Below are 12,468 nucleotides of genomic sequence, written 5' to 3'. Positions count from 1 at the left end.
AATGAGTTGATCTTTTGGCATTTTCTGCATCACACTACACTGGCTGATATGCTAGCTGAGATAAAAGCTAATTATATTGAGAAAATAATCTTATTTTGTAACAAACATGGCTGCAGCGGTATGTCACATTTGTGTGAATTACACGCAAGGCAGACTCAAAGATTGGAAAGTGCTGAACTGGGACTGACGACCAGCATCGTAAACACAGACGCAGACGACGTAAACATGTCACTAAAATTCAAGGCCAGAAAATGCAACTGAACGCAGTCTTTCTCACAGGAATGCTCGTGTTTATGGCCTTGCATTTTCTACACTGACAAAGACAAAAATGGAACATACCAAGCTAGCAAAATTCCCTCTTTTCATCCCCAGACACAAAGTGATGCCTTAGCACTTCAGCACAGGTCTCTTCTGACTGACTACGACAAGCTCTTTTCACCTCTTTACAACATACTCCACTTATGCAGATTGGTCTTTGTCATTTCGCATTTAATAGCATCACTGATAGATTTCCCAAACCACCTTGACTGATTGCAGATACCACATTATATTCCTCGATTCTGTTTTTCAGGTTTGGCCTTCTGGGTCTGTGGAACGAGCAATGACAACAATAATCATTCTTCCAGCATAATTAACAACACTTTTGTGGGCTTGGAGATCATGACTGGCAATCATTCTGGACTAGAGGTGCACTGATTACACTTTTTCTTTCCAGATACAGAGTAACAATCCAGTACTTTTTTTTCCCACTGTACACCTCACTGTGGAAGAGAAAACAGAACATAAATATGTATGAAAAAAAATATGTAGCCTGTGACAAAAAAAAAACTTTTTTTCAAAATTTTAATGCCAAGGACCCCCAGATATAATTTGGACCCACTTCATAAAATTTGAAGGCAGCTATATACTTAATTTGATTTGAAGTGTGATATAAACAAAATTAAATATTTGTTTTATAGTCAATGTACTAAAGCTAAAATAAATTATATTATATATATATATATAAAAAAACTGTGCATCCCCGAAACCTAATTTGTAAACCCCTGTATCAACAGTAACACTGAAAATCCAGTGAAAATCTTCAGGCCAACAATAATTTAAAAAAAATCTAAACACCCATGTAAACCTTTTATTGGGAAAAAAAAGGAATAAAGTAAAGTTTACTGCTAAACATGGTTAAATTTGTAACCAAACATGACACTGGTTTGAATATAAAGAATGAAGAGGAAGGGAAGATTTTCTATGAATAACAACTTCACTTTTAGTCTGTTCCTCACAAAGCTATCAAATGACATAACACACCTCATATGATAATACTTTATTTTTTATTAATAATACTTATGATGTTATTTATTTATTTATTTTGGAGCTTGGCAGGATCAGTCATGTCTGGTATCCAGATATTGGATACCAAAAGAAATGTGGCTAGGAGTTTCACAGTCGCTGATAAAGAGCATCATTTATGGTGTGCAAATAAATTGGTGATCTGCTAGAGTTCCTGTGTGCGTGTTTAGACAGTATATTATGTATTTAATTTCCACATACGGGAAAATTATATGTGGACATGTCCGTAAAGTCGAAGCAAACAAAGAAACAAGCCCACATGTCATGGTCCTATATAATGAGTGCGTGTCTGTGTTTATCATTATATAGTTGTTGAGCTGTACGTTGACCTGTAGAGTCGTAATGAACAGTAGCCCGAGACACAGAGCTTGTCTCTTTAGATATGCACACATGATATGCAATTAAAAACTCCATTCACATTCCAGTGAGGCTGTCAATCAGAAGCAAATCCTTTTTGACAGTAGCCAGTGAACCGTGCCAGCTAGCCACTGAACAGGAACTCAAACAGTAATGGCTTTTGTTACCAGCAAGACCAAATTTGGATGCAATTAAGTTCACCTTAAATGAGAATATATTGATATTGTGGAGACGAGATTATAATTGGATCTCTTCTTTCAGCAAATGTACATTTTAGTTTATTAACTGACAATTGGTTTAGCATCTGCTGCAAAGATAACAGTAAGAAGTTACTAGTAATATTAAATGGTATGTCTGTACTCACAGGGCACTGTGGTGACTACTGCCGACTATTCTAACACATCAAAAAGTGTCAATCACTTGTAAAGATATCTGACAAGTTTAGTTTGGTGAGGAGATGTCATCGCATGGAAAAGCATCAAGAAAACAAAGTCACATCAATGATGTGCAGCTCTTCTTTGTGCTGTTGTGCTTGGAGCTTGACCTAGGCACAACATGAACAAAGATCACAGCCTATGTAAACATCTCACATTTATGACAATCCACCCATGTGTGGCCAGCCGGTGTGATGTTGACATATGCTGTTGACATAGGAAAAACTCCCAGATATCCATCAGTGAAACGACATCTCTGTTTAAAGGGGGTGAGCAAGCCATTTTTGGAGTTACTGTACAATGCTTTCAAAACGATTCAAACATGGAGGTGTTAAAGCCCTAAACACTGACACCTGTTTATGCACACTGACATCCACGTTACTTTTAATAATTCAGCAAAACTCTAACCATACAAGTTTTGGCTGTCATATTCTAAAACTTTCATATTTCGTAACAATACATGGCACTTTCACAAATAGGGTCTGAAACTCTAATCTGAAAATCAGTTAAAGGATGTGCTTATCTTTCAGAAAATGCTGATCAACAAATTAATCATTATGAACTTTTTTTTATTTAATGTGCATTTCAAATGAGGTTTGTGATGTTTGCAACCATGTTAACAACATTTGGGTCTGATTTCACAGACAGGGCTTAGATTAAGCCAGGATTAGGCCTTGGTTCAATTAGGGCATTTAAGTAGCTTTTAAAACATGCCTTAGAAAAAAATAGGGATATGAACATTTTGGCCGATACCGATAATTCTTTATATTTGAAAAGCCGATAACCGATATATTGGCCGATAAATCTAAATCCAAATTTTTATAGAATTTTTGAGAGCCTTATTACAAAGACAAAAGCTTCACCATTAAAAGCCAAATCCCAAGCACACAGTAATGTTCTCATTATAATTTTATGTAGCCTATATGACAGACTTTTTGAAGTGACTCCAATCATATTTCAAGCAATTCAAAACCATCATGGTGAAGAGTGCACATCTGAAGTGTCTCAGCTGAAGGAAATAATCCATTATTTTTCAGCTTTAATATATACCGATAACAATAACATTGAAAATGAACATATATCGGCCGATACCAATATGGTGGCTGATATATCGTGCATCCCTAGAAAAAAACATTACTGGTGTGCATCTTGAGACAAAACAATGACATTGACTTATTTTAGTGCAAGATGCTTTCAGTTAAAACAGATCAAACATGCATTTTAGTCCGGGACTAGCTTAAGCCTTGTCTGTGAAACAGGGGTTGGAGTTTAAAACCAGATTTGTGAGATTTAGTAATAAATCAATGACAATTAAATATTTAAAAATGAATGAATAAATAAAGATAAATTAATTCAAGACCTTTAATGGAGGAATAAGACAGAATTTCATGTGTTTAAAACTATACTTTTCATGCGATGTCAAATTGACAGGTAGTTTGCCAAACACATCTAATAGATCTTGTAACAAAACCAAAGAGTACCATATTCATGGAAAGTGCCACATGATTTATATTTATATGCTTCGATTTGAGCCAAGAACAATAAAGATTTCGGATTTTTGTACAGCAAACCACTTACCATATGACATCATGTGAACGATACAACATCAAATACAAACAGACTGCTGCACGCATTGATTTCCTCTCACATTTAGGAGTGTGGTTTGATCAGTGCTGTAAAGGCCGAGGCAGGAGGGGGGCACGAATGAAATGCCCACTCAGTCTCACCCTGTCATCACATCACTCTTTCTGAGAAGCAGTGACCTGGTAAACAGAGATTACCAGAGCTATAGCTCCTCTCTCCTTCTCTCTGAGTCAATTCAGCTTCCACTTTCAGTGCTCAGATGATAAGTCCGTTAGTTCCTTTTGTTAAAAATGCACATGCGTGTAATGATCATTGCAGCTGGAGTGAGGGGGGGGGGGGGGGGTTGGGGCTGGTCAGTTTTAGAGTGGGGTTTGAGTACTGCTCTTGACTAACAAACACAAAAGACAACGTATTATGTCAGGGTCGACATCCTGGGACCCTCTGACATCCAGGACCACCAAAGATCTCAGTAATTTCTACTTAATTGAAAATGCCTGTGGCTAAGACACGCACACAGCAGACTTTATATTACAGAGCATGGCCCATGGCAGCAATACATATTTGAGATATCTAATTTCTCATCCGTTTTTAATGTAATCTCCTTAAGAGCAGGAATCACATTTGGAATGTACTAAGACTTAAAAAACATAGACAGAAGATTCAGGACAATATAGTCCATAACTGTAATGCTGTGTAGGTTTTCAACTGACAAATGTTTATAGGTGTCTGTCTCGAGACAAAATTCAAAATAATAATGGGTCATTAATGAATAAGGTTTTTAAAAGTGTCAAAAAATATAATGGAGATATGATTAATTTTGAAGTTTTATTAAGTGTTAACATTGAGATAATGTGGTTTTTATAATCAATTAACACTATTTTTGTCATTTATTACAAGATGGACAAACTTTGTCACCAAAAAAGTCATTCGGTTTAACCAAAATTTCAGTTTTACCGAATGACACTTTTGGTTATACCAAATGACGATATTGATAGGCTGATATCTAGCTAGTTAGACAGATAGTTTTTAAAATATTACAACATTTTCCATGTTTTATAGTAGTTGTACCGAATGACCTGATATTTCGGGACATGCGTATTAGCAAGTGAAAACATGAATTTTTCAAATAGTTAAGATAGAGTTAGTTACTTTGCTGTACAACCGTGTGGTCCTTTGCAGGTGTCTGAATGTTGTCATATCCTGTCACATGACACTGACCGCATGACTTGATCCAAAATGGTGCCTTTATATTGATTACTCCGACATCAATGAAACTCATTTTTCCGGACATTCTTTCTCATAACAAAGCAACGACTTCTACACATAATTTTAATAGCATTTTGCACTATGTTTATATATGTTATAAAATCATGCAAGAAAAAAAAATACATTTATTACATTTTAAGATAATTTGATCACAAATGAAATGGCTGTATTGGCCTTTGGACGTCTAAACCGATTGACCTTTTGACACTTCAAAATCTTTAAAATACCTATATGTAGCAAAATATAATTAACACCTTTTGGATTCAATAAAAGAGATTAAGTTGTACTACCTTACATACTTTGGATGTCATATCTTTGTTTTTTTTATCATTAAGGTCTTTGGACAAAAAATGACCCGTCACGTCATTGACCTAATAAAAAAAGCCCTCTGTTTGCTAGGTATAAAAAATGTGCGTCATTAAAAAACCACAGGCCTGCTTTCTCACAAACTCTCTGTTATTTGCTGTTTCTTTAAATGCACAGGCAATTAAATCCTCTTGTATCAACCCAAATCACTCATACACTAGGAAAAAAAATGATGTAGGATTTACTTTTAAACAATGTTCACTGAGAAATTGCTAGTAAAATTCACAAATAATTACAAAGAAACAGCAAGTAACACATTGAATTAAAAAGTGATGTAGAATTTACTTTTAAACAATGTTCAGTGAGAAACTGCTAGTACAATTCACAAATAATTACAAAGAAACAGCAAGTAACACATTGAATTAAATGTCAAATTTTGAAGTAAAATAGTACTTTGAAGTAAAATGTACTCCAATCATCATTTATTTTATTGACTTACTGTGGAACTTATTTTTACATCACTCAAACCTTGTAGGTACAAAATGACTCCAGCCCAATTAGTTAGTTCGGACTTCTGCTATCCCATCACTTGACAGCGCACAAGATTGCAGACTGTAAACAAGCAAAACCTGTGAAATTTGGAAGCGTATGAGCTCTCGCCATTTTTAAAACCACATCAACGACAGACTTACAAGACAATGAGTCATACGTAGTGTTAACAGCTTGCTTGCATTATCTCATTGGCTGTAATAACTTCGAGCCTGAAAACTCCATTAATGCAGCGACTTGAGCACCAGCTGAAAGTCATTAGGCATGAAATAAATCATTCACTTTGATATAGGTCGGTTTCAGCAGAGTAGTTTTGTTGGCCATTAATGGTCAGGGGCTGCATCTCTGCCGGTTTTCATAATCCCAAACAGACTGTAATCCAATCATAGTGCCACACTCTCTCTCTCTCTCTCACTCCAAAGTACCCCTCAAGACCACTCTTGACTTCCTTAACAGCAGCACTCATGTAAAGCACACATCAGAGGTGCAGATTCAGATTCAAAGAGTTCTGTATACGGGGTCTTCAAATTCAGATTTAATTGCTTTTGCATTTATTTGCTCAGGAAAACACATTCTTTTGCGTCCTGTGACAAAAATGCCTGAGCAGGTAGCATGGTAAGCGCAGGGCGATAAGAACCAAAATGTATAGACCAGGAAGTGTGGAGCATTAAGTTCAGATAGTGCGTACAAAGTTCCTTCATATTTTTTTTATCCCCGCAGCAATAACTTCAGGCTCCAAACGTGTTCCTTTCATTGCACAAAAAGCATTGCGCTAGACAAACACAGACTTTCCTGCATTTACACGTTTTGCTGAACTGCAGAAAATCCACAACAAAGTGCACTGCGACTAAACGCTTTCAAACCAACATATGTCTCTAAGGCTCTGAACTACAATCCATAGCGTATGAATAAAGATACAGTGCTTGTTTTTATATCTTTCTGTCCACATCAAACAGAAAGAGTGCGGACCGCAGTCTTCTGGGATCTGAGCAGAGCAGGTAGGGAGGAAGGTAATCAGAAGGGGGTCTATGTGCACAGACTGAATCAGTCCCCCTGGCACCGTGACCCCCGTTTAGCCACATACCATCAATTTCTGTCTATTTGTTCTGGAGATACCACACACCACTGTCACAATCTCACTTGTTTGCTCTGCTGTGTCCCCCCACAACCACCACCACCACCCCCCCTCTCTCTCTCTCTCTTTCTCACTCATCTAACTCCAGCTCCCCTCCTCCCTCTCTTTCTGAATTGCTAAGATGAAAAATCTCGAGTGGAGTTGATATAGGCTGACTTGCCTCTGCAGTAAAATTACACTATATAGATTATATCTGAAAGCCCTTCCCCTCCTTCCCTCCCTCTTCCTTTCCTCCCTACCCCCGCCAACCTCTCTTCCCTGGTTTTATAAACTCAGCAAAGATATTAACAATTTACTGCTTCACATCAAAATTACATCTAACAAATGAATCACTGAAACAATGCAATGAAATTGTGCTTTCAAGGATTTTTTAAAATAAGGTCTGTCACTAAAAATATGATTAATCCATAAAACATTTCACTGTGTATGTGACTGCACTTAGACATGGATATGAGACCTATGGCAGTGAATCAAGAAGCATTGAAAGGAATAATACAACCCCAACCCCCACTCTATCACCCCACAGTAACCCTACCCCCTCCTCATTCACACACACACACACACACACACACACACACACATACACTCTCTCTCTCTCTCTCTCTCTCTCTCTCTCTACCCCATCTCTCTTTATCCTGTGCACATGCACTACACACACAGTAACAGCACCATCATTAGGAGAAATAGAGGAATACAAACCCCACATATCTCTGTTGTTCCTCATGGAACTTGAAAGATAAATTAATGCCGTAGGTACAAAGTATAAAACACAAATATTATGTGAACAGCATTCATAAACATACACATACATATGGTTACTATCTGTTGTTTGTGCATGTTTGAGTAAAGGACAGTTTGTTGATGCCCATGAGTTTGGGGCTGTGATGGAGAGCAGGTGTTTTTGAGCAAGCGAGCGCTACTTCTATCTACCAACTTAAATAGTGCCATCTAATTATTTGCATAATTATTTACAGTCCGCGCGCGGTCTCTATGACAACCCATAGAGGCGCTTTTTAAGTTCGCGACGTAAAAAGGCACGTGAAAATGCTGATGTACGTATTTAACAGTTAAATATATGAACGTTTATATTAAGAAAAAAAAAAAGAAACAACGATAATTATTATTAACAAACAAAGTCATCAGGTTTGGAAACATTTTTGGTCTCGCGCTCAATAGCTCCTACTTTCTCCGACTCACTGTGACAGTCGGGTGAAGTACAAACTTTGAACAAGTCCTCAACAGTCGTCATTCAAGTTCAGCCAGGCAAAACTCAAAACAAAACACGTTCACGAAGATCATGCATCATGAAATTAAGCTTTACCTTATTGCAGTACGGAGAGTCCGAATAGTGTGACTGTCCCAGTCGGGAAGGATCTGTTGCTGATGGTGGTGGAGGTTGTGGATAAAATCTCACGTCCATTTCAGTAAAATCATCAACCGGCCCCTATTGCCTTTCCCACTAGAAAACGTGTTCCACGCTTACTCAGATATCGCAACGCAAATAAGAAGGTGCAAACTGAAGACTGAAAGAGGCTCTCTATTGCGCCTCACATCCGTTCCGCGGTTTTCGCAAAAACTTTTATATGAACCTTTACCTCAGTCGTCTTACAATAAAGAGATACCGCGGAAAAAAGTGCTCAGGTTTGAAAAGAACACGAGCATCTGGTGAGTCTGTGTTGACTGCTGTGAGTAGAGATGTGTATCTTCTTGGTGCAGCTGTGGCTCAGAGTAACTGCTCTATGGAGAGAAGCGAGCGCTTTGCCAATGTTCACACACAAAAGACTCGCAAGACACGCGGCTGTGCCGCTGAGCGGCCACAGGGGGCGCTGCGATGTGCGCTCCTGCTTCAGGATTTGCATCACTTTGCGTATGATACTGTCTGAACATATGGTGACGGAAGATTCCGTTTAGCTGTGCCAGTATCGCTCTTCAAAACGAACATATTTTTTGACAGGGGTGTCTTTCACCGCATTAGAATATATTATGGTGAAATGGTAAACAAGAGTCTACAGCAGTAGTCCAGTCTGTGGGCCTGCGTCCATTATGTGACCTCAACTAACTTCCAAAGTTGAACAGACAATGACATAAATTATTTAAAATATGTTATAAAACAGTCTTTCTTAAATAAATTAAAATTCACTATTAAATTAAACTCTAAAACCTGCTTTCTGCAGTTCTTAAAAGTTATGGAACCATCAAATTAATCACTATTAATGTGTTGACACTCATATGAGGTGGCTGAAAATAAGCCTGGAAACAACTGTTCTACTGTTTACTAATAGCAGTGGCAATCCTAAATAAAGGAAACTGGAAACTGGAAGTGTGTATGTTAAGATATCCATTCCTTCATCTACTGACATATAAACGTCCACTCCTGGTTTTTCATTTTCCCCTCCCCAATTGCTGCTCCTCCACTCTGTACCTCACACAAACTCTGGTCTGGAAGCTCACTTCCTGTCAGACCACAAAAAAAAATTAGGAGGAATATGTTTTTAAAAGTGAAAAAATCTAAATGATTAGGTCACTAATTTAAATTTTAATTGTCTAATTTGTAAACAGTATAAGCCACATTTCAGAAGTAATCTACCAAACACTAGCCATAAATGATAAACCTTTTGGTCTTTCACTGCTCATCCAAGGATATATATTTTTCTAACGTTTTTGTTGTTGTTGTCTTATATAGCTTTCTATGATAGATGTAGCAGTTGATTCTCCCTTAATAATCAAGCAAAACATCAATTTACTTTTTAAATGTGACTGCTGTGTATTTATTAGTATTATTTTGTTTATTTTTTATGCATAAAGCTATAGTGATTGAAAACAGAGACTATCAATAATAGTTTCTGAAATCATTTGCTCCACTAATCAGGAGAAACAATCTCAAATGGCAGGAAATCTCAAATATATAATCAATGAAGATGAAACTAGTCATTTTATAGCAGCTAAAACCAAAGCTGATTTTACAGAATTAAAATAGAAAGCTGACAGGCTTCACTATACTCGCTCCAGACCTCAGCACACAGTCTATTAAGCAGCTCTGCGCGCAGGCATAAGATGGGCTTGAGCTTTTCCGGATTCTGCTTTTGCTCTTAGAATTCAAGATATGCATTCTTTGAGACATTGTGTGCTGGGTCATGTTGCAAAATTGCACCACATGAAAAAAAAAAAAAAAAAAAGGCTATTTCAGGGGTTGGGGGGGGTCTGTCTGTCTGTCTGTCTGTCATCTTTTTCTCTCTCTTTCATTTGTTTGGGAACTATATCAAAGCTTGAGAGAAACACAAAAACAATGCCATCTATGACAGAGCATAATGTTTTTGGTGGGAAATGAGAAGCCCATGTTTCCTCAGACAAATGGAAATGAAGGAGGTGCAGGTGGTCCTATTTCTTGTCAATTACATTGGAGAAATTGGCATTATTCATCATTTCTCAAAGATGATTATGATGATGATGGTGAGGTTGATGATGATAGAGATACACAGTGCTGCTGCTGTTGGTATGATGTTTTTGGAATGTACCAAAGCAGAATGTATTATTACAGTGGCCTTTCTGCATCAAAAGCCACAGTAAAAGAAAGTCTGCTCTGGTTCTGTTTGGATACAGGCCGTTGAACGTTGAATGCTAGTGCACACAACAGCTCGCTTTTTTGTGGTCAAAGTCATGTCAGCATTTTTTTCAAAAGCTGTTAATCTCTGAACAATGTGTGACTGGCAGCCAAAAAAAAAAAAAAACCATTCTGGCTTCATGACATTCTCAGCCATAAAATCTAACTTTAATCTTTTATTATTGAAAAGATAGGCTAATAGTCTAACATATGCTTCCAAGAGACAAAAGTTGAGTTTAAAGGGTTAGTTCACCCAAAAATGAAAATTCTGTCATTAAGAACTCACCCTCATGTCGTTCCAAACCCGCAAGACCTTCGTTCATCTTTGGAAAACAAATTAAGATATTTTTGATGAAATCTGAGAGGTATATGACTCGTCCATATTAGACAGCAATTTAACCACCACTTTTAAGGTGCAGAAAGGTACTAAAGACATAGTTAAAACAGTCAATGTGACTACAGTGGTTCAACCTTAATTTGATAAAGCAATGAGAATACTTTTTGTGCACAAAAACAAAACAAAAATAACAACTTTATTCAACAATAGCTTCTCCTCTGTGTCATTCTCATACGCTGTTTACGCTCAGCGCTTCCAGGTTCTACGTCAGAATGCCGGCTCAGTATTGGCAGAGGCTGTTCACGCAAGCAGCATGACGCATGCATGAGATGCTGATGCAGGAGGCGGCCAATAATGAGTTGGCGTTCAGACGTAGAACCTGGAAGTGCTGAACGTAAACAGTCTTATTTTTTTGTTTTTGCACACAAAAAGTATTCTCGACGCTTCACAACATTAATGTTGAACCACTGTAGTCACATCGACTGCTTTTAACAATGTCTTTAGTACCTTTCTGGAAAGTGTTGGTTAAATTGCTGTCTATGGACAAGTCATACACCTCTCGGATTTCATCAAAAATATCCTAATTTGTGTTCCGAAGATGAACCCGAAGGTCTTACGGGTTTGGAACTACATGAGGATGAGTAAATAATGACAGAATTTTCATTTTTGGGTGAACTAACCCTTTAACAGTTGCCACTTTCACAACAACACAACTGTTGGGTATATACAGTGAACAGGTAGCCTGATAAATGTGGCAGAAAATTTCAGAGCTGAAGAAATTTTAGAAATCATTAACATTTAAGCTATGCTGACATTTTGTTAAAGAACAATATGGTGCCCACATCGGGTGAATAAATGTACAATGAGGTTTCTATTCCATTAACCTTTGAGTATCAGCTGGCATTTGAAGCATTGTGTTGGCAGACTAACACTCAGCTATCACATCATGAGAGAGCTCGTAAATAAACTTATTTCAGTTGGATGACACAGTGTTAATTTACCAAATGTGGAACAAGAGGTGAACAAAGCAGGACGACGAGGATATTAGTTGAAGAATTTGTTCAGTTTTACTCCCCAAACACTGCCAAACTATTTGTGGATGAGGCTTTCTTTTAGGAAGGGTGTTTGGTTGGAGGTTGTGTCCATGGGGAAGTTCCATTTTAGTCAATATGTTATTTCAACGGATGTACACAGAACCAAAAATCAATAGGATTTCACAATGTGAAACATCTGATAGCTACAAATATAACCACCAGTGTTAAACCAACTTCCTTGCAGCTGAAGTTCATCAGAATTCAGTTATTCAGGTCATTTATAAAGTGCATGTTCATCAAGATCAAGTTCATTCACTCTGAATTAAGTTCAAACCATGTGCCAGAGTTTGGGTTTGAACTGTGGTTGAAAAAAAAAAAGATTCAGATTCTTTTTTACAATTGCAAAACCAAGTCTGTTCAGAGGTAGTTGTGTGTGTGTTCCTAATTGTATGAGGAAAGGCTACTCTGATTGCCTATTGTTTTGTCTCTTGTGTATTTGAGAGAGCATGAGCATGTGCCGG

At 37.4% G+C, this 12,468-nt stretch overlaps 1 protein-coding gene across 6 annotated transcripts in view; it reads right to left on the bottom strand.

Annotated features, from left to right (window-relative positions):
- LOC127525451 (thymocyte selection-associated high mobility group box protein TOX-like) overlaps positions 1-8,752 on the bottom strand; it is a 64,991-nt gene extending 56,239 nt beyond the window's left edge. For 4 of the 6 annotated variants that reach the window (XM_051918010.1, XM_051918035.1, XM_051918042.1 and 1 more), the window contains exon 1: positions 8,297-8,751. In XM_051918010.1, the coding sequence (XP_051773970.1) occupies positions 8,297-8,395 (99 nt within the window). In that variant the 5' untranslated portion in view covers positions 8,396-8,751. Of the gene's footprint in view, positions 1-8,296 lie in introns of all 6 variants that reach the window. The other 2 variants (XM_051918018.1, XM_051918027.1) reach the window with 2 other exon arrangements.
- Positions 8,753-12,468: the final 3,716 nt, after the last annotated feature.

This window comes from Ctenopharyngodon idella, chromosome 2 (assembly GCF_019924925.1).
Source record: "Ctenopharyngodon idella isolate HZGC_01 chromosome 2, HZGC01, whole genome shotgun sequence".
Taxonomy (NCBI): domain Eukaryota; kingdom Metazoa; phylum Chordata; class Actinopteri; order Cypriniformes; family Xenocyprididae; genus Ctenopharyngodon; species Ctenopharyngodon idella.
Note: the sequence above shows the minus strand (reverse complement) of the source record. Positions and strands in the feature narration are given on the sequence as shown.